At 42.6% G+C, this 26,263-nt stretch overlaps 2 protein-coding genes across 4 annotated transcripts; both read left to right on the top strand.

Moving 5' to 3' along the window:
* The first annotated feature begins 37 nt into the window (after positions 1–37).
* On the top strand, positions 38–13,258 carry LOC118390690 (cyclin-dependent kinase-like 3). Of its 2 annotated transcripts, none has more exons than XM_035781415.2 (14): positions 38–178; positions 319–473; positions 645–831; positions 1,170–1,364; positions 1,707–1,885; positions 2,103–2,215; positions 3,852–3,991; positions 4,160–4,248; positions 4,541–4,685; positions 5,210–5,475; positions 5,722–5,800; positions 8,087–8,225; positions 11,787–11,883; positions 12,046–13,258. In XM_035781415.2, exons 3-14 carry the CDS (start codon positions 664–666, stop codon positions 12,071–12,073), a joined length of 1,638 nt encoding a protein of 545 aa, XP_035637308.1. In that variant the 5' UTR covers positions 38–178; positions 319–473; positions 645–663; the 3' UTR covers positions 12,074–13,258. The 2 variants fall into 2 exon arrangements, with proteins under 2 accessions (XP_035637308.1, XP_035637309.1); XM_035781416.2 differs by having other exon boundaries at positions 11,787–11,887.
* Positions 13,259–15,553: 2,295 nt separating this feature from the next.
* LOC118389829 (serine/threonine-protein phosphatase 2A catalytic subunit alpha isoform-like) lies at positions 15,554–26,263 on the top strand. 2 transcript variants are annotated; one of them, XM_035779703.2, is made up of 7 exons: positions 15,554–15,973; positions 23,183–23,392; positions 23,599–23,772; positions 24,125–24,214; positions 24,464–24,625; positions 24,817–24,846; positions 25,120–26,263. In XM_035779703.2, the coding sequence occupies exons 1-7, from the start codon at positions 15,872–15,874 to the stop codon at positions 25,129–25,131; spliced, it is 780 nt and encodes a 259-aa protein (XP_035635596.1). In that variant the 5' UTR covers positions 15,554–15,871; the 3' UTR covers positions 25,132–26,263. The 2 variants fall into 2 exon arrangements, with proteins under 2 accessions (XP_035635596.1, XP_035635595.1); XM_035779702.2 differs by having other exon boundaries at positions 15,566–15,973; positions 24,817–24,935.

The following is a 26,263-nucleotide window of genomic DNA, read 5'->3' as shown; positions in this document are numbered from 1 at the left end:
CAACTTCATCACTTCATCAGTCACTCGACCAGTTGCAACATGGATACATATGCTGATGTGTAGTCTCTGAAGCATTATTTACATTTTCATCAAGTCATGTGTAGCAAAGAAACCATATATCAAGTTGACCATGTGTCCATGGTTATGTTCATTTCTTTGTGTAAAGACTAGTTTACATGTCAGTTCAAACCTAATTATTCACTTGGTTAATTCCACTTTATCCACGTGGAATGTTCTAGAATGCCTCTCAATTGTTATCAACTTTGCCTGTTGTTATGGTGACCACATTCTAATTTCACACCTTTTTGTTTGTGACAGAATTATTCTGGGAAGAAAACCTGAAGTGTGTTTTTCAAACATGAAGTGGTCTGTCAGAGGCATCGTTTATTTCAAACATGAAATTGTGTAATTTATGAGAGCAGTAAAGCCAGGAGAAAAAAATACATGAACATAATCTTTGTATCTACTCAGCAGTAAGTATTTTGACCACATTGTGTTTTGTGTAATCGCGTTGTAGGCTATATGACCCTGTTTTCACTGTACATTTGAAAGTATTACACTCGATGTTGTATGTATTTTGTATGCCTTTATATCTGTTTCTGCTTTGAAATGAATATGAATACATTTATCCATATGTGCTCAAGGACAGCCCACTGAAGGAAGATGGATATGTATGAGAACCTTGGCGTCGTGGGTGAGGGGAGCTATGGTACAGTGATGAAGTGTCGACACAAGGAGATTGGACACATTGTGGCCATCAAGAGGTTCAATGACAAGGAAGAGGACAAAACCATGAAAAAGGTTATCATGAGAGAAATCAAACTTCTGAGGGTGAGGAACTTAATTTTTTAAATATTATTATTATTATTTTTTTTACCTTTATTTAACTAGGCAAGATCAGTTAAGAACAAATTCTTATTTTCAATGACGGCCTGTTCAGGGGCAGAACGACAGATTTGTACCTTTTCAGCTCGGGGGTTTGAACTTGCAACCTTCCGGTTACTAGTCCAACACTCTATTGATCAGTTCCACATAAAGCAGCAGTGTTACTGTGACTGTCTCAAATATCGGGTACAATTCACTCATTGGCTACAGTCCAACTAATGTCACATCCCTGATAACAGCATACTACTACAACGTTAATTCTGTTCATATATGTCTTTACACAGAAATTTCGCCATGAAAACCTTGTGAACATGCTGGAGGTATTCCGGTTCAAGAAGCGCTTGTATGTTGTCTTTGAGTACATTGACCGCACAGTTCTGGAAGACCTAGAGAGATATCCTCGTGGTTTGGACAGCAAGCGCCTCAGAAAGTACATGTTCCAAATTCTACGAGCCATGGATTACCTTCACACCAGCAATGCAAGTATTCCTCTGTAGCTCAGTTGGTAGAGCATAGTGCTTGCAATGCCAGGATAGTGGGTTTGATTCTTGGGTCCACCCGTGCATAAAATCTATGCATGCATGACTAAGTTGCTTTGGATAAAAGTGTCTGCTAAATGGCATATATATTATTCATTTCATAGATTCTGCCTAGTGAGTGCACAGGAAGATATACAATACATGATGTGCCAACTGACAAGTTTAAAACTACAAGTTTAATAAGCTATTATGAAGGGCATTGAACAATATTAAAGAAAGAAACTTGTTGACAGTAAAACAGTAGTTCTTCACTGGCTTGAAACATGCATATTTTGTTAACAGATCATTCACAGAGATGTCAAACCTGAGAATGTTCTTGTCTCTAACTCTGGGGTGGTGAAGCTCTGTGACTTTGGATTTGCCAGAGCATTGGCACCGACTGGGGAGCCTCTCACAGACTATGTGGCCACGAGGTGGTACAGAGCCCCAGAACTTTTAGTGGCAGACAACACTTACAGCAAGTGGGTATCAAGCAGAACCACAGATCTCAGGGCAGTGTTCAATCTTGAATGTATTATGGAATAAGACCACAGTAATTATAATGTCAAATCTTCTAAGGGTTGCTCATCATTTTGGTACAGATATATCATGTTTATACCACAGCATCGTTGAATACTCGTTTCTGATTGGCTAGAAGGACATTCTAGAATGATAGATTCTTAAAATGTTCTTTACTAGACCTGTAGATGTGTGGGCCATTGGATGCTTGATTATAGAGATGGCTACAAGCAATGCTTTTCTGACGGGGACTTCTGACCTGGACCAGGTGCACAAAATAGTCAGCAAAGTGGGTAAGTACAAACCAATGGGTATGTTAGCCTGAGTGACAGTCTGTTTCTGCTATCATCAACTCCTAGTCACTCATTGTCATTGGCTTAACAATGACTAAAATAGATCTGAGACCATGCTAAGGGTGTGGGCATCAATGGTGGAAATGTGGACTTGATAACATCTGAGGCCTCTAATATTGTAGATGTAATTAAAATAACTATTTACACTTAATCAAACTGTTGTCCATTCTCCTAAGGGAGCACAGATAACCTAAAGCTTTTCCGACATCAGTAGGGCAACAGGCCTGCTAGGATTTCACCATTGTTGAAAAGTAGGTCACAAAGAGACAAAAAGGCAGTGTAATCTGTATCCCAAATGGCAGCCTATTCCCTTTATTGTACACTACTTTTGACCAGGGCTCATAGGGCTCTGCTCAAAAGTAGTGCTCCTGAATGGCGCATCGGTCTAAGGCACTGCATCTCAGTGCTAGAGGTATCACTACAGACCCTGGTTCAATTCCAGGCTGAATCACAACTGGCCGTGATTGGGAGTCCCAGAGGGCAGCGCCCAATTTGCCCAGTGTCGTTAGGTTTGGCCAGGGTAGGCCGCAATTGTATTTATAAAATCTAAATCAAATAGATAATAGGGCTATTTGGAACATCATAATTTTTTCCTGGTTAAGAGCCCCCCAATGAATTTGGCCCTATCCTAACGCTTAACAGATTTACATCGTATGTCGATTTGTGGCTTAATACGGGGCCATAGAGGGACAATTGGCTTCGCTCTATAAATAAACTTTATTCAATCCTTGGCCAGCAGTGACAAATAAACCAATGCTGAAAATTAACTGTGGCATTTTGGCTTTTATCCAGGCCTGTACAAGGAAAACCCCAATGATCCTTTTGGCATTTTGGCCCTGGACATAAGCGCAAGCTAAATAGAGGGGAGTGAGATAACACTGCTGTTTTTGGTTGTTCCTTGGGTGTTTTCAATAGGATAACTGACTTGCCATGGATACACATGCCTAATACTGTGAGAGAGAGATTAAAGTGATCCCTTCTGTATTAGAGAGTCTTTTAGCAGGTTCAATCTGTGTTTCATTCATTCTCTTTGGTGGAATGGGATACTCAGGCTATTTGACTCTCTAATCTGCCCCAGTGTGTATCTCTCTGTTTCCGAAAAGAGAGGCTCTCTGGAGGGAGCTAATGTCAGAATGTCAGTGAAGATTGAAGCCACGGGTAGCGAGGGACGTGGAGAGGCCGACATACTGTCTCCTCTCTTCCACCAGCGGTCTGTGGACAGAACTCATCCTCCCAGCAGAATGAAAGAGCTATTTACAACACTCTCTGTGTCACAATAATGATTCATTACACTTCATGGTGATGTGATGGCTGCCACCACGCTGAGTGCAGGGGATGTAACCAGTGCCGTGTACTGTCTATCAATGCTAATCAGAAGTGAAGCTATGTGATTGTACAGCTAATTATCTTGTTATACTGTCGTTTTACTACTGAATGTGTGATGGTCATAATTGGGTTACATAGATAATTGAAGTACTGTACAACGATTTGAGGAATGAGATAACCTCAGGATGGCTCCCCTTCTATTGTCTGTTATGTAATGGTATATTGATACACAGGTGTTTTGTCTTGATAGGGCCTTTGACCCGTCATCAGCAAGACCTGTACTTCCAGAACCCCATCTTTGCTGTGGCCAGCCTTCCTGAGGTGCAGCTCCTCAGGGACCCCAGGAGGAAGTACCACAAACTCCACTTCTTAGTGGCTGAAATAGTGGATGTAAGTCTACAGAGAGATAGTGAAGAATGTGTAGGGAGTGTGACAGGAGTTTGTCTTGAAGAATTCAAGGAGGATTTCCAGGGCAGGTCACATGGTCAGGAAAAAGCCTGGCCCTAAGAATGTGACATGGGTTGTTTACTTTTACAGTAAATGTCTTCTTTGTTTTAGTCATGCCTACAGATTGATCCATCTCACAGGGCTGCGTGCTCCATGTTGCTCGTTCATCGGTACTTCACCAAAGACGGGTTCGTTGAAAGGTGAGTCGGGTCCGGTCAACCTTGCATGTCTAGTGTACTTGGAGAAGCTATTAGCTTGAAAGAGAGTGGAGTGAGATTCTTGACCTACACTCTGACCTGCTTACGTACAAAATGGGGATGTGATACTACATTGTCATAGTGTCATAGTCTGGCCACACACACGTTGTTTTGCCTTGTGTTGCTAGCCTTGAACTTTCCTTGAAATGTTCTAATATTTATGAGATACTGTTTAGTAGTTGTAATAATGTCATGAACTGCAATTGACCTGAATAACTGCTACTTCCTGCTTCAGATTCATACCAGAGATACAGGCATTGATACTGAAAGATGCCAAGGTTAACAGCATGCACTGGATTCATAGTAGCTCATGGGAGCCACCAGAGGACCAAGGAACAGGAGTCTTGTCCTCATCCTCATGTAACAGAAAGCCAGTGAAGGTATAAACTACATGGACACTTAGTCAGGGCGCAAAGCACTAAGATAGCACTGTATTCTACATTTTACAGGTCTGTTCGTTTAGCACATGCTCTTAACCATTTATATGTGCAGTAAGTGGGCAGAGCAACTAAGTAAATAAATCAAATCAAATTGTATTTGTCACATGCGCCGAATACAACAGGTGTAGATCTTACAGTGAATTGCTTATTTACAAGCCATTAACCAACAATGCAGTTTTAAGAAAAATAAGTGTGTAAAAAATAGATAAGTAACAAATAAAAAAAAGTACAAAAAATAATTAAAGAGCAGCAGTAAAATAACAGTAGCGAGGCTATATACATGGGGTAACGGTACAGAGTCAATGTGTGGGAGCACAGCTTAGTCGAGGTTATTGAGGTAATATGTACATGTAGGTAGAGTTAAAGTAACTACAAGTCAAAGCATATATACGGTGTTGTAGAAATATAGATTTACACCATCCATACCAGTCAGCCATACTGCACATGGACTGTTTTTGTTTTAGGACACTGAGAAGGACCGACGTGGGAAGGAGCCTGAGCAGAAGCATTCTAGGGCAGGCAGGAGGTCAGAGATCAGGATGACCTGCAGCCCTGTCTCATCTCAGACAAACAGACAGCCCTTTACCTCCACCTCTACCTCTACCTCCATCCCAGACCCCCCTCAATCTCAGGACAAGGCTGTAGCCTTTACCATGCCCCGCATCAACGCCAGCAACAATCTTTTTGCTGCTGTCCCCGTTCCATGCTGTATGGAAGTCACCAAGTCCCGGTCAGTGGCTCTCAGATCAGAGACATATAGGACGCTTCATCTGGTATAGTGTTGTTCAGAATACCACCCAGTGATTTCAGAGTAGCTGTGTCAGGCTCACTAGATCCAGTACTTCCAAAGTGTACATTCTTAAACGTATTTACCTATTCTGGACGTTCTGTCATTTCATCCTGGCAGTTCTTGAAAAGCATGCTTTGGTAGGGTATACCAAGTCAGAGATGCTCATGCTTGTGTCTGTGTTTGTAGCACTGATAAGGTAAAGAGACGGCCGAGCCCTACTGACCTGGCCATGGGGAATAGTCAGCTGACTGATGCCCCGTCTCAGGTAAGTAAGGAAAGGTGTGTGCAGTGCATGTAAAGGGGAACACAGACACATGAAAACAAATAAAATACCAAACCTTCTATTATATAACATGCTTGACATCTGGCCCACGCCTACATTATGTCTGTAACAGCAGGTGGGTGCGTGGGTGTCTGTACATGCAACAGTCATTAGGGCTGACAAGCTCTTTGTCATTGTTTCCACTCCCAAAGGAATGCCTCTCTGACTCACCCCACAGTAATGTTGTAGTTGTCCTAACATCTCGCCCGGTATGTTAAGAACAGAACATAGTGTCTTATATGTTTACACCCTTTCTGTCATCAAGTTAATCCTCATGGAAGACAATGTTAACCCACTTGGAATGCAGCCGTGATTACCATATAAAATAATTGGGCGCAGTGAAAATGCAAGCTTTTACAATATAGTAGCAAACAACTGTCTAGTTCTTCTATTGTTCAAAATACCTTATGACCTCTACATGTATATTTTTTTTACATAAATATTGTTGTTTTGCCCTGACGAGTGTTTATCACAGCTATCGTAGTACAGTTACAGACAAATAGCCTAATGTAAATTCCTGATTATATTTAACATAGATCACACATATATATACACAAACATAAACACACATGCAATACCTTCGTGTTCTCATTAACAAGTCAAGTATACATTGATTAAATATCTTTATATAAGAATATACACTTTGGAAGTATATAAAGATATTTCATCAATGTACAGTCGTGGCCAAAAGTTTTGAGAATAACATAAATATGAATTTTCACAAAGTCTGCTGCCTCAGTTTGTATGATGGCAATTAGCATATACTCCAGAATGTTATGAAGAGTGATCAGATGAATTGCAATTCATGGCACAGTCCCTCTTTTCCACTGCATTTCAGCCCTGCCACAAAAGGACCAGCTGACATCAGTCAGAGGACAAGGCTGGAGATCACTCTGTCATGTTGACTGAGTTTGAATAACAGACTGGAAGCTTCAAAAGGAGGGTGGTGCTTGGAATCATTGTTCTTCCTCTGTCAACCATGGTTACCTGCAAGGAAACACGTGCCGTCATCATTGCTTTGCACAAAAATGGATTCACAGGCAAGGATATTGCTGCCAGTAAGATTGTACCTAAATCAACCATTTATCGGATCATCAAGAACTTCATGGAGAGTGGTTCAATTGTTGTGAAGAAGGCTTCAGGGCGCCCAAGAAAGTCCAGCAAGCGCCAGGACCGTTTCCTAAAGTTGATTCAGCTGCGGGATCGGGGCACCACCAGTACTGAGCTTGCTCAGGAATGGCAGCAGGCAGGTGTGAGTGCATCTGCACGTACAGTGAGGCAAAGACTTTTGGAGGATGGCCTGGTGGCAAGAAGGGCAGCAAAGAAGCCACTTCTCTCCAGGAAAAACTTCAGGGACAGACTGATATTCTGCAGAAGGTACAGGGATTGGACTGCTGAGGACTGGGGTAAAGTCATTTTCTCTGATGAATCCCCTTTCCGATTGTTTGGGGCATCCGGACAAATGCTTGTCCGGAGAAGACAAGGTGAGCGCTACCATCAGTGCTGTGTCATGCCAACAGTAAAGCATCCTGAGACCATTCATGTGTGGGGTTGCTTCTCAGCCAAGGGAGTGGGCTCACTCACAATTTTGCCTAAGAACACAGCCATGAATAAAGAATGGTACCAACACATCCTCCGAGAGCAACTTCTCCCAACCATCCAGAAACAGTTTGGGGACAAACAATGCATTTTCTAGCATGATGGAGCACCTTGGCTCGGGGAACAGAACATTGATATTTTGGGTCCATGGCCAGGATACTCCCCACACCTTAATCCCATTGAGAACTTGTGGTCAATTCTCAAGAGGCGGGTGGACAAACAAAAACCCACAAATTCGGACAAACTCCAAGCATTGATTATGTAAGAATGGGCTGCCATCAGTCAGGAGGTGGCCCAGAAGTTAATTGACAGCATGCCAGGGTGGACTGCAGAGGTCGTGAAAAGAAGGGTTAACACGGCAAAAGTTGACTCTTTGCACCAACTTCATGTAATTGTCAATAAATGCCATTGACACTTATGAAATGCTTGTAATTATACTTCAGTATTCCATCTGACAAAAATATCTAAAGACACTGATGCAGCAAACTTTGAAAATTAATATTTGTGTTATTCTCAAAACGTTTGGCCACGACTGTATACTTGACTTGTTAATGAGAACATTAAGGTATTGAATGTGTGTTTATGTTTGTGTATATTTTTATGATTGTGTTGTGTTTGGTTGTATTGCAGAGTGACAGCCATAATAACCTCCAGGTTGAGATGTCCAGTCTGGCTAAAAAGAAGGTGAAGTCAGTGAGAGACATGAGAGATGTGCGCTTCCCTGGACTTCCTGTGTTCGGCCACCAGATGGAGCTGAAGTTTACAGATGGTAAACAACGTTGTCTGGTTTCAGTTCTCTATCTTGTATTTTACTTGTCTTTCTACTAAATCATGTAAGAAGTTGTAATTTTTCTCAGATCTTGGATCCTCTTCCTCTCACCAAATCTTAACCATAACTGATAGAGGTATTAGTTAAACACAAATTGACCTTAGATCAGTGTCTAGGGGCAACTTGACCTTACTCCCACTGTAAGTCAGCTCCCACTGTAAGTCAGCTCCCACTGTAAGTCAGCTCCCACGGTAAGTCAGCTCCCACGGTAAGTCAATTCCCAAAAATTGAATGTGATACTAGACTTGAAGACACATAATTTCCAAAATGAATCTGTCTGACTTATGTCATAAGGTGAATGCACCAATTTGTAAGTCGCTCTGGATAAGAGCGTCTGCTAAATTACTTAAATGTAAAATGTAAATGTAAATTGAAAACAAAAAGAAATTGGCCCAAGACTGAATGAGAATGAAACTACAGGGCTGTGTCGTATTAATCAATTAAAATAACTTGTATCATTGAATCACCTGAGGACAGAGATAAACATCCATTGATTTATTGAAGGCGTTTGGTTTTGTTGAAAAATGTTGATGTGCCAAGTTTATACTTAATGGGGTGTCACGGCTCAGTGTGGCTCCAGGACATTAGAGCATGTGTCCGGAGTAATGTTACTCTAGGATTAGGGTCGGAGTAATGCTACTCTACGATTCGGGTCGGAGAAATGCTACTCTAGGATTAGGGCCGGAGTAATGTTACTGTAGGATTAGGGCCGGAGTAATGTTACTGTAGGATTAGGGCCGGAGTAATGTTGCTCTAGGATTAGGGTCGGAGTAATGTTACTCTAGGATTAGGGTCGGAGTAATGTTACTCTAGGATTAGGGTCGAAGTAATGTTACTCTAGGATTAGGGTCGGAGTAATGTTACTCTAGGATTAGGGCCGAAGTAATGTTACTCTAGGATTAGGGCCGGAGTAATGTTATTCTAGGATTAGGGCCGGAGTAATGTTATTCTAGGATTAGGGCCGGAGTAATGTTGCTCTAGGATTAGGGCCGGAGTAATGTTGCTCTAGGATTAGGGCCGGAGTAATGTTGCTCTAGGATTAGGGCCGGAGTAATGTTGCTCTAGGATTAGGGCCGGAATAATGTTGCTCTAGGATTAGGGCTGGAGTAATGTTACTCTAGGATTAGGGCCGGAGTAATGTTTCTCTAGGATTAGGGCCGGAGTAATGTTATTCTAGGATTAGGGCCGGAGTAATGTTATTCTAGGATTAGGGCCGGAGTAATGTTGCTCTAGGATTAGGGCCGGAGTAATGTTGCTCTAGGATTAGGGCCGGAGTAATGTTGCTCTAGGATTAGGGCCGGAGTAATGTTGCTCTAGGATTAGGGCCGGAATAATGTTGCTCTAGGATTAGGGCCGGAGTAATGTTACTCTAGGATTAGGGCTGGAGTAATGTTGCTCTAGGATTAGGGCCGGAGTAATGTTGCTCTAGGATTAGGGCCGGAGTAATGTTGCTCTAGGATTAGGGCCGGAGTAATGTTGCTCTAGGATTAGGGCCGGAGTAATGCTGCTCTAGGATTAGGGCCGGAGTAATGTTACTCTAGGATTAGGGCCGGAGTAATGTTACTCTAGGATTAGGGCCGGAGTAATGTTGCTCTAGGATTAGGGCCGGAGTAATGTTGCTCTAGGATTAGGGCCGGAATAATGTTGCTCTAGGATTAGGGCCGGAGTAATGTTACTCTAGGATTAGGGCCGGAGTAATGTTGCTCTAGGATTAGGGCCGGAGTAATGTTACTCTAGGATTAGGGCCGGAGTAATGTTGCTCTAGGATTAGGGCCGGAGTAATGTTGCTCTAGGATTAGGGCCGGAATAATGTTGCTCTAGGATTAGGGCCGGAGTAATGTTACTCTAGGATTAGGGCCGTAGTAATGTTGCTCTAGGATTAGGGCCGGAGTAATGTTACTCTAGGATTAGGGCTGGAGTAATGTTACTCTAGGATTAGGGCCGGAGTAATGTTGCTCTAGGATTAGGGCCGGAGTAATGTTGCTCTAGGATTAGGGCCGGAGTAATGTTGCTCTAGGATTAGGGCCGGAGTAATGCTGCTCTAGGATTAGGGCCGGAGTAATGTTACTCTAGGATTAGGGCCGGAGTAATGTTACTCTAGGATTAGGGCCGGAGTAATGTTGCTCTAGGATTAGGGCCGGAGTAATGTTACTCTAGGATTAGGGCCGGAGTAATGCTGCTCTAGGATTAGGGCCGGAGTAATGTTACTCTAGGATTAGGGCCGGAGTAATGTTACTCTAGGATTAGGGCCGGAGTAATGTTGCTCTAGGATTAGGGCCGGAGTAATGTTGCTCTAGGATTAGGGCCGGAGTAATGTTGCTCTAGGATTAGGGCCGGAATAATGTTGCTCTAGGATTAGGGCCGGAGTAATGTTACTCTAGGATTAGGGCCGGAGTAATGCTGCTCTAGGATTAGGGCCGAAACAATGTTACTATAGGATTTGGCCCACCCCACCGCTTCTCTGTATTGTGTTTTGTGCCAATGTCTCCTGAGGATCTGCTGCAGAGAAGGTCAAAAATTATGTTACACAGCCTAAAACCCCCCACAGACAAATAAATAAGACGCTGGCCAGGCCTCTGTCATTATAGGCTGGTTCCCAAATGTTACCCTATTCTGTAATGCACTAATTTTGACCTGGGTCCATAGGTCAAAAGTAATGCATAGGGCTCCGGTCAAAAGTAGTGCACTATATAGGGAATATAGTGCCATTTCAGACGCAGGTATACTGCATTTCACTCTGTCACATGATGTGGCTGTATCTCTGCTTGCTAATTTGTTTAAATTGTTGCATGTTGCGTTTATTTTTGTTCAGTATAGTTTGTCCTTTGTATTGCTATAGTAAAAAATGACTGAATCAGAAGACTAATCAGTAGTTCTCACTGTGCCCTCCCACTTGTCCTCAGCCCTTTATTCTGCTATTGAGCAGAATTCATTTATGATAATAACCAACATTGCATGGGATACATACATATTCCTGAGCTCTTTCTTTGAATTGAACTGCTAATTCAAATTTTCATGATGTAGTGTGTGTGGGCCTCAGTGAGGAGGGAACTTGAGGGACATGGCGGTGGTGATTGAGGGCAAGGGTTATGTTTTTGTCATGGATAGTGGTCCAGCTGGGCAAAACAGACAGTGCTGGCACGCACGCATGCACACACAGGGGCAAAGCAAAAGAGAGATTAGATAATGGCCATATCTGCCTAAACAATCTGTTCTGATTACTGAAGAATATATCATCAGAATATAGATCAGAGAAATATATTCTAAAGCAGACCATGTTTGATTCTAATAATGTGGTACAGATAGAACTTGTTGAGTGAACGCATCCATGTTGACAACATGCTGCTTGATCCAGAATGTTTTACTCTATGTAAATGTAATGTGTTACCATCACCCTATGTGTAACCAAAGTATGGTTTTCTCTGTGCAGATTAAGTATGGTTTTTCAAAGTGTAGATTAGTGTGTGTGTTCAGAAGAAACATGATTATTGTTTTATTCAGCAAAGCACTCGAGAAAGGAGCTGAAGAGCAGAGGAAGAGAAGAAGACTCCAGAATACCATCATTGCCGTCATCCAATTTCACTGACCACGGAAATAAGTAGGTAAGATTCTGACAAATATTTGTCAAGCGTTGCATAGGTACAGACAAGTATTATATAAACTGTTGTTGTTATTAACTCTCTAGGAGGCCTAACTCAGTTAAGGACTATGTCGAGGTTATTCAGGACAATTATTTCTTAATTTTATGTTTTTTCTTCAGGTTTTGGAGAGAACAGTACTACCATTGAGAGTTGATCTGAATTCTTAACTGGGTCCTGGCACAGGATGGTTTATGTGCCTAAACAACATTTGACTGAAGATAATAAAAAGAATAACAATAAATGTTTTAGACACACTTGGTTTTTGTGATAACAGAGCATCTTTAACTTCAACAGTTAGAATAATGTATTTTTGTGTTCCACTTTTCAGTATTTTATCCACCATATCCCTCACTGTGCCCCACCACAACCATTCAAAAAGAAAGATATTGAAATTAAAGATACCCCCCCAGACTGTTGTTGAGATTCAATTGGCACATCCGCATTTGCACTGAGTTGCCATCTTACAGCAACAACAAAAGTCAGTGGCTGAATTTCAAACTCATAAAAGACACACCCTTGTCCACTTACCCTCGCCCTATGCCCATGGGGGAATCCCCCGGCCATAGTTGTCATCGGTCCAGATGATAAGCCAAGCAAGGGAAGTTTTCAATGTAACCCCCATAGCCGTCGTTTTAATAGAGTTTGCGAGTGTACAATTATGTTCACTCCGGGGCCTGAAACGCCCCATAATTAGATTTGCGCTGATTGTACATCCGCTAATAAAAGTCAGAGCAAAACATAAAACCTCAACGTCAATATGGAGTCAACATACAAGTGTAAGTAAAACCGAATGTAAATAAGTTAGAAATTGTGCTACTAATGCACAAACACGTTAAAGTAATGTTTTTGTTTGGTTAGCTTTCGGAAATGTTCCTTCTTCAGAAGTAGCTCGGCAGGCTAGCTTTATTTAGCTAATTCATTTGCTGGCTATCATACAGTAGGTGTATATTAATAATTATATAGTTAATATAGACGTGCAATCATAATTGACTGTACTGTAGAGCATATAAAGCACCCACAAGCTACCGGTGGCTGAAAACACAATCATCGCGGGATGAATGCAAGTGGATACTCGTCAGAAGTGTCTACTTAATTTGATGGCTGAGGAGATAGGTTGTCTTTTAAGTGCTTGGAATGCAGGCAATGTGTCACGCCTGCTCCCGCTCCCCCTCTCTGGCACTTGAGGGCGCCAGGCGGCCCATCGTTACCCACACCTGTCACCATTGTTACGTGCATCAGCGCTTCATGGGACTCACCTGGACTCTACCTTATTGATTGCCTCCCCTATATCTGTCACTTCCTCCCCAGTGTCTGCACTAATGTCATTTTGTTCCCCTTGTCCAGACGCTGTCCTTGGTTTGTTTCATGGCTGTTATTTAACTCCCTGTACTTGTTTCTCGTCTCCCAGTCTGTCCTCACACAGTGAAAAAGTATGGTTTTCTGCTAACAAAGTCACACAACTACAGAAGACACATGTACACGATAGACTTTTTACTCAAGATTTAAAATAACTGCACCTTCCCCAATGGTATTCTTTTTTTTCTTCACATGTACTGTAATAATAAATATACCAAGCATAGACTTTGGACACATCAATATCATTGTTTTCAACACCACAATATACTGTCATTCTCAACAAATGGAAAAAACATCCCTCCCTACCTTTTAGGCTTACCCAGTATCAAAGGCTTGGCATGGGAATTTGCAAATGTCATTAAACGTTTGGGTGTTTTGTAATAGATGTCTCTATTCACCAATTGGCCACTGCAGTTTGGATTGATTGATTTTTTTGTCAGTTAAACATATACGCACAAAGATTTTTTTTTTAAGTGACCTGGATTGTACAATCAAGTCCAGGACTTGCGATTGTGGTCCCCATTTTTTTTACATAAATACATTCGGTTAAGTCGGGAAAGAATTCAGACCCCTTCACTTTCTCCACATTGTTATGTTAGTCTCATTCTAAAAATGGATTAAATAGTTTCCCCCCCCCCCCAACACAATCTACACACAATATCCCATGATGACAAAGCAAAAACGGGTTTTAGGCATTTTTGCAAATGTCTAATTATTATTTTAATTAAAAAACAAAAACACATTTACATAACTTGTCAGACCCTTTCCTCAGTACTTTGTTGAAGCACCTTTGGCAGCGATTACAGCCTCATGTCTTCTTGGGTATGATGCTACAAGCTTGGCACACCTGTGTTTGGAGAGTTTCTCCCATTATTCTCTGCAGATCCTCTCAAGCTCTGTCAGGTTGGATGGGGAGCGTCGCTGCACAGCTATTTTAAGGTCTCTCCAGAGATGTTTGATCTGGTTCAAGTCCAAGCTCTGCCTGGGTCACTCAAGGATATTCAGAGACTTGTCCCGAAGCCAATCTTGCATTGTCTTGGCTGTGTGCTAGGGTTGTTGCCCTGTTGGAAGGTGAACCATCACCCCAGTCTGAGGTCTTGAGTGCCCTGGAGCAGGTTTTCATCAAGGATCGATCTGTACTTTGCCTCAATCCTAACTAGTCTCCCTGTCGCTGAAAAACATCCACACAGCATGACGCTGCCACACCCATGCTTTACCGTAGGGATGGTGCCAGGTTTCCTCCAGATGTGACACTTGGCATTCAGGCAAAAGAGGTCAATCTTGGTTTCATCATACCAGAGAATCTCATTTCCCACAGTCTGAGAGTCTTTAGGCCATCTCCAAGCGGGCTGTCATGTGCCTCTTACTGAGGAGTGGCTTCCGTCTGGCCACTCTACCATAAAGGCCTGATTGGTGGAGTGCTGCAGAGATGGTTGTCCTTCTGGAAGGTCCTCCCATCTCCACTAAGGAACTCTAGAGCTCTGTCAAGAGTGACCATCAGGTTCTTGGTCACCTTTCTGAACAAGGCCCTTCTCCCCCGATTGTTCAGTTTGGCTGGGCAGCCAGCTCCAGGAAGAGTGGTGGTGGTTCCAAACTTCTTCCATTTTAGAATGATGGAGGCCACTGTGTTCTTGGGGACCTTCAATGCTGCAGACATTTTTTGGTACCCTTTACCAGATCTGTGCCTCGACACACTCCTGTCTCTGAGCTCAACAGACAATTCCTTTGACCTCATGGCTTGGTTTTTGCTGGGACATGCACTGCCAATTGTGGGACCTTATATAGACAGGTGTGTGCCTTTCCAAATGTCCAATCAATTGAATTTACCACAGGTGGACTCCAATCAAATGGTAGAAACGTCTCAAGGACGATCAATGGAAACAGGATGCACCCCGAGCTCAATTTCAAGTCTAATAGCAAGGGACCTGAATACTTGTAAGGACTTTTTGTCCTGTATTTTTTTTTTTTTATACATTTGGGAAAATCCCCCCCCCCCCCAAAAAATGTCTTCGCTTTGTAGTTATGGGGTATTGTGTGTAGAATGCTGAGGAAATATGTTTATCAATCAATTTTAAATTAAGGCTGTTTACGTAACAATATTGTGAAAAGTTCGAGGGGTTTGAATACTTTCTGAAGGCACCGTATGCCGGCAAGCATGCTATGACACCGACATGCATTTCTCTATGTCAGATGGCTACTGCGTCTGCGATACAGATATAGACGTTTAGAAGGAGGGTAATTCGTACATTTTCGACCAGAACATTTTGTATAAAGATAAGCTTCCGCGGGTACCGGGCCTTGCAACCGAGTCGCCCAATAGCCAATAAGAATGCAAAGATTTCTACTGGGAGACCAATAGTAATGCGGCATTTCCCTGGCGCTCCCAGTCGGACTTGTGTTGAGTGGATCACGGCCTAGGTTGGGATAACAGCTACTGACGTCTCCACATATCTTAGTCGATCCGGTTCATCAATTTATGTGTCAATTAGAAACGCATGCAACTTGGTTGGTAAATTTGGGGGAGGATTGCGAGTATTTAGGAAAATAACAATTTCCGTGCCACTGAATTAACCAAAATAACAATCAGGAATGGACGAGAAGTGTTTCACTAAGGAAATCGACTTATGGATCGAACAAATCAACGACTGCAAACAGCTGTCAGAGAGCCAAGTAAAAACGCTTTGCGAAAAGGTAAGGTATACGGAAATATAACTTTCCAATTGTAAAATGTTTCAGTGTAACATTCGGGGGATGAACTATACATATTGCACAGTTTTGTCGCTCTCAGCACTTGCCAAATAGCTTATAACATAATCCAGTCTAGTTTCAAGAGCTGTTATTTATATAGCCAACTTTCTCGTGTAGGTCTGTCTAAAATGTTCGTCAGTCTTTCAGAAATAGCAACATGTATGCCTTACAAAATATAGAACTATTCGAATGTGGCTGTTTGACCCTTCCATACTTACCAGACATTCTTAAAATGGCGCCGATGTAAGTAACACATTACATTGCACAACTTCTCATTCTCCTCAGCTGTAAAACTGGTTTAGCATTTCACTGCAGCAATATGCATGGTTTATTTTGAAGAAGCCAAACCTTTACACTCATTCATAGAAACATGTTTTTGTTTGGCACATTTTTGTCAAACGTGTCGGTAGTGGTGGACTAACTTGAAGACCAGCTAAATAATGCAAGTCACATAATTGGCTTGCATTCGTTACCTGGTTTACTACAAACTCATTCAGACTGTCTCATTTTAGTTATGGGGTGGGGGTGTGTGTGTTAGCGTCATACTGTATGTGCTGATGGTATGACTGAGTGTCCTGTGGCAAACTCATTGCGTTTGTCAAAGACATGTCAAGTATTTTCATTTATTTGTTTGATATAGTCAGACCATACACACTTGAATACAGTTGTAAAACAGACGTACACACATCCTGGATTCCCACCCTAACTGAACTGTGGGACACGAACTAGGTCAGACTTAACTTTCACTTTATCAAGTCACCTAGGGTTTGAGCAGGGATTTAACATCAATCTTCATTGATAATCTTTTCACTTGGCTGTTACACTTGTGTATGGTTTTAAATACTTAAAAAATAAATAACTAGGTGTGTCTACTCACGTACTCGTTTGACTTGTTTACAAACAGGTGATTCATGTCATGAAATGATTTGTAGGTTAGAGGCCAGGATTACAGTATGGATGAAAATGGTACTCTGCTAGAATTTCCCATTGCCAAATATTCACCACTAGGCTACATACAATGTGTCAGTGATCATATTCTATTATCCTGTGGAGTTCAGTCTCAACGAGTGGTTTTGCCATTTACTCAATTGTTTCCATGTTGTTGTAATCAGTATTCTCACATACCCCTGAACATGTGATTGACCAGCTCTTAAACAGTAGGTATAAGCATAGTAGTGGTGTGGTTATATAGAGCACACATTTGCTCAGTCATGGCTGATGCATCCATCCCCTGTGCATTTTGTTAATGTATTCAGCAGAATGCGTAGCCAGAGTAACAATAGCTTTGGATGTGATTGATTCTGTGTTGCATCACTCCCACATTGTTGCTGGGCTCTATGACTCAATATAATACTGGTGGAATGACATCTTGCTTGTTTCTGTGACTCAATATAACACTGGTGGGATGGCCTCTGTCTTGGGATACATATTACAGAATGGGGGAAGAGTGATTTACTGATGAACTTCACACTTTGTTTATTCTGTGAAATCATTCTTGGATAAAGATTTTCTTATAACTATTGTCTTGTCAATTGTTTTATTACACTATTGAACAATTTCCTGGTCTGGCATGTTTAATTATTTAACATTTTATTTATCTAGGCAAGTTAGTTAAGAACAAAGTCTTATTTACAATGACTGCCTGCCAAAAGGCAAAACTCCTCCTGTGAGGACAGGACTGGGGGAATTAAAATACACTGCTCATAAAAATAAAGGGAACACTAAAATAACATCCTAGATCTGAATGAAATATTCTTATTAAATACTTTTTTCTTTACATAGTTGAATGTGCTGACAATAATCACGCACATTATCAATGGAAATCAAATTTATCAACCCATGGAGGTCTGGATTTGGAGTCGCACTCAAAATTAAAGTGGAAAACCACACTACAGGCTTATCCAACTTTGATGTAATGTCCTTAAAACAAGTCAATGAGGCTCAGTAGTGTGTGTGACCTCCCTACAACGCCTGGGCATGCTCCTGATGAGGTGGCGGATGGTCTCCTGAGGGATCTCCTCCCAGACCTGGACTAAAGCATCCGCCAACTCCTGGACAGTCTGTGGTGCAACGTGGCGTTGGTGGATGGAGCGAGACATGATGTCCCAGATGTGCTCAATTGGATTCAGGTCTGGGGAACGGGCGGGCCAGTCCATAGCATCAATGCCTTCCTCTTGCAGGAACTGCTGACACACTCCAGCCACATGAGGTCTAGCATTGTCTTGCATTAGGAGGAACCCAGGGCCAACCGCACCAGCATATGGTCTCACAAGGGGTCTGAGGATCTCACCTCGGTACCTAATGGCAGTCAGGCTACCTCTGGCGAGCACATGGAGGGCTGTGCGGCCCCCCAAAGAAATGCCACCCCACACCATGACTGACACACCGCCAAACCTGTCATGCTGGAGGATGTTGCAGGCAGCAGAACGTTCTCCACGGCGTCAACAGACTCTCACGTCTGTCACGTGCTCAGTGTGAACCTGCTTTCATCTGTGAAGAGCACAGGGCGCCAGTGGTGAATTTGCCAATCTTGGTGTTCTCTGGCAAATGCCAAACGTCCTGCACGGTGTTGGGCTGTAAGCACAACCCCCACCTGTGGACGTCGGGCCCTCATACCACCCTCATGGAGTCTGTTTCTGACCGTTTGAGCAGACACATGCACATTTGTTGCCTGCTGGAGGTAATTTTGCAGGGCTCTGGCAGTGTTCCTCCTTGCACAAAGGCTGAGGTAGCGGTCCTGCTGCTGGGTTGATGCCCTCCTACAGCCTCCTCCACGTCTCCTGATGTACTGGCCTGTCTCCTGATAGCGCCTCCATGCTCTGGACACTACGCTGACAGACACAGCAAACCTTCTTGCCACAGCTCGCATTGATGTGCCATCTTGGATGAGCTGCACTGCCTGAGCCACTTGTGTGGGTTGTAGACTCCGTCTCATGCTACCACTAGAGTGAAAGCACCGCCAGCATTCAAAAGTGACCAAAACATCATCCAGGAAGCATAGGAACTGAGAAGTGGTCTGTGGTCAGCACCTTTAGAACCACTCCTTTATTGGGGGTGTCTTGCTAATTGCCTATAATTTCCACCTGTTGTCTATTCCATTTGCACAACAGCATGTGCAATGTATTGTCAATCAGTGTTGCTTCCTAAGTGGACAGTTTGATTTCACAGAAGTGTGATTGACTTGGAGTTGCATTGTGTTTTAAGTGTTCCCTTTATTTAAAAAAAAAATATATATAGGACAAAACACATCCCAACACTACATAAAGAGAGTCCTAAGACGACTACACATGGCAGCAGCACAACATGGTAGCAGCACAAAACATGGTACAAACATTAAAGGCCACAGACAACAGCACAAAGGGCAAGAAGGTTGAAACGTAAGTATATCATGCAAAGTGTCCATGATTTGAGTCTGAATGAAGAGATTGAGTTAAAACGGTCCAGTTTGAGTTTTTTTTTCTTCACCTTTATTTAACCAGGTAGGCTAGTTGAGAACAAGTTCCCATTTACAACTGCGACCTGGCCAAGATAAAGCAAAGCAGTGTGAACAGACAACAACAGAGTTACACATGGAGTAAACAATATACAAGTCAATAACACAGTGGAAAGAAAAAGTCTATATACATTGTGTGCAAAAGGCATGAGGAGGTAGGTGAATAATTACAATTTTGCAGATTAACACTGGAGTGATAAATGATCAGATGGTCATGTGCAAAAAAGTAAATAAATAAAAACAGTATGGGGATGAGGTAGATTGGGTGGGCTATTTACAGATGGACTATGTACAGCCTCAGCGATCGGTTAGCTGCTCAGATAGCAGATGTTTGAAGCTAGTAAGGGAGATAAAAGTCTCCAACCTCAGCTTTTTTAAATATTTTTTTTATATATATTTTTTTGCAATTCGTTCCAGTCACAGGCAGCAGAGAACTGGAAGGAAATGTGGCCAAATGAGGTGTTGAGATGCTCGTGCTACAGGTGGGTGTTGCCATAGTGACCAGAGAACTGCGTTAAGGCTGTAGATGACCTGGAGCCAGTGGGTCTGGCGACGAATATGTAGCGAGGGCCAGCCGACTAGAGCATACAGGTCGCAGTGGTATAAGGGGCTTTAGTAACAAAACGGATGGCACTGTGAAACTGCATTCAGTTTGCCGAGTAGAGTATTGGAAGCTGTTTTGTTGCAGCTCGTTCATCGCTAGCTGCAGCGAACTGAAAAGTGGAGTGACCCAGGGATGTGTGCTTTAGGAACCTTAAACAGAATGTGACTGGCAGAACAGGTATTGTATGTGGAGGATGAGGGCTGCAGTAGATATCTCAGATAGGGGGGAGTGAGGGTTTTATAAATAAGCATAAACCACTGGGTCTTGCGACGGGTATACAGAGATGACCAGTTTAGAGGCGTATAGAGTGCAGTGAGGTGTCCTATAAGGAGTGCTGGTGGCAAATCTGATGGCCTACTGGTATAGAACATCTAGCCCCTCAAGAGTACCCTTACCTGCTGATTTTATAAATTGTCTCTGTAATCTAGTATGGGTAGGATGGTCATCTGAATCAGGGTTAGTTTGGCAGCTGTGGTGAAAGAGGAGCGTTTACGATAGAGGAACCCAAGTCTATGTAACTTTACCCTGCAGCTTTGATATGTTCTGAGAGAAGGACCATGTACTGTCTAGCCATACTCCCAAGTACTTGTATCAGGTGACTACCTAAAGCTCTAAATCCTTAGAGGTAGTAATCACACCTATGGGTAGAGGGGCATTCTTCTTACCAAACCACATGATCTTAGTTTTGGAGGTGTTCAGAGCAAGGTTAAGGGCAGATAAAGCTTGTTGGACATTAAGAAAACTTTGTTGTAGAGCATTTAACACATCCGGCGGGGCCACCAGTATAAGACTGTATCATCTGCATATAAATGGATTAGAGCGCTTCCTACTGCCTGAGCTATGTTGATGTAAATTAAGAGCGTGGGGCATAGAAATGAGCCTTGGGGTACTCCCTTGGTGACAGGCAGTGGCTGAGATGTTCTGACTTTATTCACTGCACTCTTTGGGAGGGGTAGTTAGCAAACCAGGCCAAGGACCCTTCAGAGACCCCAATACTCCTTAGCCGACCCACAAGAATGGAATGGTCTACCGTATTAAAAGGTTAGGGCAAGTCAATAAAAATAGCAGCACAACATTGCTTTGACAAGAGGGCAATGCTAACATAATTTAGGAACTTTTTAAATTTGCCTTGACACATCCATAACCTGCGTGGAACCCAGATTGAGTACCACATAGAATACTATAGACATCAAGAAAGCCAGTTGATTATTGACAAGTATTTCCAACACTTGATAAATAGGGAAAATTGAAATGGGCCAAAAACAGTTAGGATCAGCTTGATCTCCCCCTTTTGAAATAAAGGACCCCCATGGCTGCCTTCCAAGTAATGGGAACCTCCCCAGAGAGGCGCGACAGGCTTGGCGACGATAAGGTCAGCAACCTTTAATGAAGGGTCTAAACCATCTGACCCAGATGTTTTTGGGGGTCAAGTTTAAGGATCTCATTTAGCACTTCGGACTCAGTGACTGCCTGCCAGGAGAAACTTTGTAGCGTGGCAGGGGATAAAGAGGGAGGAGCATCAGGGCTAGTTGCATTAGAAGGGGTGTGAGGTGAGGAAATATTGGACGGGCAATGCGGCATGGCAGAGTCAAATAGGAATCCTGACTTAATGAAGTGGTGATTAAAGAGCTCAGCCATGTGCTCCTTGTCAGTAACAACCACATCAACATTTAAGGGACATGGGCAGCTGTGAGGAGGGTTTATTCTCCAGGGCTTTAACCGTTTTCCATAACCAAGATTCCTTGTAGAAAATCCCAGTTAGCTACCTAACGTTGCTAGCAAGTCTCTGTTCAGTTTTTTTTCCCACATGGAAAAGGTCATTAGCTAGCTATATTGCTTTAGTTCCGGCGTATGGTACTTTACGACATGTACATATCTGACTTTAATTAGAGTGCCACCTAGTGTCATATTTTTGCTCAATTACTATTCTATTTTTAGTTGTTTTTTATTTTTACTACTCTTTGTATTCACTTTTTGTATTGTCAAAAGGTGAACCTGTAAGTAAGCTTTTCATTGCTCTGTGTATGACGAATTAACAAACTTGAACTTGAGGTTTTTATCTGATGCCAGCAAGGCATATCTTTAGGTGCTGTTATGAGGGGTGAGGCATTTACGTCATCCATTCAATATAGACATGTCGAGATCAGTTGTTTTAGGTTACTGATGAAAGATCTGTCTTCTGAGGTTCTACCATATTGTAAGCTGTATTGACTCAGTATATACTATGTTTACCAATGTTTTAAGTCCCACTGACCTACAATAGTTTGTCGGGTTCTGGCTCTTATCTGATTCTTTTAATTTGTAATTGCCACTCAAATTAATTTGGAAAAATATCAGGTTTGTTTCATATGCGTTGGTCGCTCTGTTTCTCTCCTCAATCTGCCAGTGTCTCTCCCCTGCTTTCTCAGGGCGTTGCTGCCTGGAGCAGAGATCTCTCATTCATCTCTGACCCATACACAGTGAGACAGCCCTGCTCTACTCTATGCGTGCTACTCTCCAAATGGGATTCATGCTCTAAAAGCTCCTTATATCACTCAACTCCCAGTGTAGTTCTGCCACCAATTTATTATCCCAGCCAGACACCTCAAGGAGCATCTCTACTGATTAAAAACAAAAATAATTCTGTCCCTTGAATGGTCTGGAGGCGGGTCTAGGCATATGTTTCCACTTTGTTTAACCTAGAACTTTTTTCAAAGACTAACACTGATGCTTTTTGAGGGGGGGGGGGGTTGCATTGGCAACATATATAGCTCTGCATACACCATCAGGTGCATTCTATAACAGTAGTGGACATTTCTGCTATAATATTATCTGCTTTGCCCCAGCAGGCCTTATTGTTGTTCTTAGAGCTTCCCTTCACAGTCCACTGGTTTCTAGGAACTGCTTTGCCATTCAACTAGCTTGCCAAATGTCATTGGTCTATTTATTTTCTTGGGGAGGTTATGGGTGGGAAGGGAGGCTCTCAAATGTTTTGCAATGTAGCCTACAACATAGACTTATGTTGGTTTTGTCTAGGGTAAGGAGAAACTTTGCCTAATTGTGTGGTTTTGTCCAGGCAAAGGAAATTTTGACCAAGGAATCCAACGTGCAGGAGGTCCGATGTCCTGTTACAGTGTGTGGAGACGTCCACGGCCAGTTCCACGACCTCATGGAGCTCTTCAGAATCGGAGGAAAGTCTCCAGACACAAACTACCTGTTCATGGGAGACTACGTTGACCGAGGCTACTACTCTGTAGAAACTGTCACACTACTTGTAGCACTTAAGGCAAGTATTGTTATCGTACACTTGGAATTTTTTTAATGACCATTCATATTTGAACTTGCCGTACGAGAGTGCTCAATGATCATTTACACCGGGCTTTGTGAAGCTAAAGTAATATAATGCTAAAACACTCATTCAGAATGCTCTAGTAGGCTATTCATTCAACAGTGCTGTTTAGTAATCCCCTATATTTTGAACATTGATCACAGGTTAGGTACCGTGAACGCATCACAATCCTTCGAGGGAACCACGAAAGCAGACAAATCACACAGGTGTACGGCTTCTATGACGAGTGCTTAAGGAAATACGGAAATGCAAACGTATGGAAATACTTCACAGACCTCTTCGATTACCTTCCTCTCACGGCCTTGGTAGACACTCAGGTAAGAGGTGTTAATGTTTTAAGTATCCTATGTCTTTGTTATTACGGGGCTATCACTCTGTTATTAGTGTGCCTGTGCAGGAGTCTCGTTGTTGAACCTGGTCTGAGTGGAATGGCAACCATGTATTGTGCTAAAACGGTTGAGTAAACGTTGGTAAACTAGGTCCTTGTTGTCATTTTGAGGTTTCACACATATAATCCATATGATGTTGAATCTGCAGTGCTTTAACTGTTGTATGCTGTAAATAAAAAAATTAAGGGTATGTATCTTATGTCTCAGTCAACTGTTACGCAGAGTCAGAACCAATATTTAATTTATCATGTGACATGTTCTGTTTTCTTTCCCTTCTAAGATATTCTGTCTTCACGGAGGCCTGTCTCCGTCTATAGACACGTTGGATCACATCCGAGCGCTGGACCGTTTGCAGGAAGTGCCACACGAGGTACATGGCTCAACAACCCTGCTTCTGAGCATACTCTGCTGTCTCATTGCTGCTAGTTAGAAGTAACTTTTAGGTACAGGTCTAGGATAAGTTTGTCTGCTCCTAAGCTTAACTTCAACCATTTTGTCAAAACAACACAACTGACCATATTGACTTTCGATCCTACTCTGTTATTGCCTCCCCCGCTCTGTGACCTTATTCACCATATAGATCTTTATCCATATCTTTATTACTATGCTGCTTCCACAGGGCCCCATGTGTGACCTGCTGTGGTCAGACCCAGATGACCGTGGGGGCTGGGGCATCTCCCCCAGGGGGGCCGGCTACACCTTTGGCCAGGATATATCCGAGACATTTAACCATGCCAACCGTCTTACCCTGGTCTCCAGAGCTCACCAGCTGGTTATGGAGGTAAGCTCTCTGTCGCTGGTTCGCCATGCTTGAAATTTGAAAGGTGATCATAAAGTGAAATATGAAAGCATTAAGTGCATCAACCTGAATGAGGTGGCTAATATGTACTATAAAATGTTATGTCTGTAGGACTGTCTCACATTTCTGATTCACAACTACACTGTCCTACTGTTTTATATTTTTTTCTATAGGGTTACAACTGGTGCCATGAGCGAAACGTGGTAACTATATTCAGTGCACCAAATTACTGTTACCGTTGTGGTAACCAGGCATCTATCATGGAACTCGACGACACCCTGAAATACTCCTTGTAAGCATATTGATTACCGTTCCATGAATGGCAAACTGTCCTCAGTTTGTTGCTTTACCAGCAAGGTCCTCTAGTTCTGGAGGAGGAAGTAAAAGAGCATCTTTTAAATGACCTAAATGTAATGATCCATCAACTATCAACAGGATTTTAGATTAAAAATATGATATGTTTGTTTGTTTTCCAGCCTGCAGTTTGACCCTGCGCCTCGTAGAGGGGAACCCCATGTCACCCGTCGCACCCCGGACTACTTCCTGTAAAACCTCACCACTTGTACAGGATTGCCATGATTTATGAAAGTACCTTCACCATCCAAACCCATGGGAGAGGGGGCCAGGGTTGGGCGACACAGCAAAACATCAATGTACATAATTGTATTCACACCACTATTTTAAGCACTCGCAAAACATCTGTACATGGACCAAAAAGTGTTAAAAATTATCCAAGGACTCCAATTCCTTACTCCTCTAGCTCTACTCCCCCGTTTCCATTCTCAAGGTTAGTGTAACGGATGTGAAACGGCTAGCTTAGTTAGCGGGGCGCGCTAAATATCGTTTCAATCGGTGACGTCACTTGCTCTGAGACCTTGAAGTAGTAGTTCCCCTTGCTTTGCAAGGGCCGCGGCTTTTGTGGAGCGATGGGTAACGATGCTTCGTGGGTGACTGTTGTTGATGTGTGCAGAGGGTCCCTGGTTCGCGCCCGGGTATGGGCGAGGGGACGGTCTAAAGTTATACTGTTAACACAGTAACCAAGTTTTGTTAATTGAAACATTTTCAATCCAATGCACCAACGCTGATTTTGTGAATCTGCACCTTTTTCAGTATTTTTTTATTATATTTTTAAACCTGTTTGCACTTTAAAAATAAAAGGTTTAATGTCCAATGGAGATGTTATCTATCAAATCACCAGGCAGGTCAAAACTCCATCCTGCCAAAACAGGCTGAAATTTTAGACAGCCTTTTCTAATGGCTCTTACACTAAAAAGGGCATTATCATTTATTACAACCTCATAGTGTGGAAATGTATATAAAGCACAGGAAAATCACATTTGACCGGACTGGACCTTTGTGTTTTTACAAGTCAGAAGATGGCTGTTAAACTCTATGAAGAGTTTTTTTTTTTTTGTCTTAAAAATAAATAAATTTAGTCACCAGGTTTTTGCTGGGTTAAACATGTGCCCTTCCAATTGTGTGTGTGTGTGTGTGTGTGTGTGGGCAGACAGATCAAGAAATTCCATTGGAAACAGTCACACACTAAATCATGAGTGAGTTTGTATTGAGGGATCCTGTTGAATAAAGAAACAAGTTGCTCCTTGACTTGTTGCTCCTTGA

Source organism: Oncorhynchus keta, chromosome 11 (assembly GCF_023373465.1).
Source record: "Oncorhynchus keta strain PuntledgeMale-10-30-2019 chromosome 11, Oket_V2, whole genome shotgun sequence".
Lineage (NCBI taxonomy): Eukaryota > Metazoa > Chordata > Actinopteri > Salmoniformes > Salmonidae > Oncorhynchus > Oncorhynchus keta.
The sequence above is the reverse complement of the archived record's forward strand: the minus strand, read 5'-3'. Positions and strand labels throughout refer to the sequence as shown.

Coding starts and splice junctions, on each gene's coding strand:
- LOC118390690 (XM_035781415.2), top strand. CDS start 664: ATGGATATGTATGAGAACCTTGGCGTCGTGGGTGAGGGGAGCTATGGT. Junction 4,249..4,540: donor AAAGACGGGTTCGTTGAAAG/GTGAGTCGGGTC, acceptor TTCCTGCTTCAG/ATTCATACCAGAGATACAGG. Junction 11,884..12,045: donor TTCACTGACCACGGAAATAA/GTAGGTAAGATT, acceptor TTTTTTCTTCAG/GTTTTGGAGAGAACAGTACT.
- LOC118389829 (XM_035779702.2), top strand. CDS start 15,872: ATGGACGAGAAGTGTTTCACTAAGGAAATCGACTTATGGATCGAACAA. Junction 23,393..23,598: donor CACTACTTGTAGCACTTAAG/GCAAGTATTGTT, acceptor CATTGATCACAG/GTTAGGTACCGTGAACGCAT. Junction 23,773..24,124: donor CGGCCTTGGTAGACACTCAG/GTAAGAGGTGTT, acceptor TTCCCTTCTAAG/ATATTCTGTCTTCACGGAGG.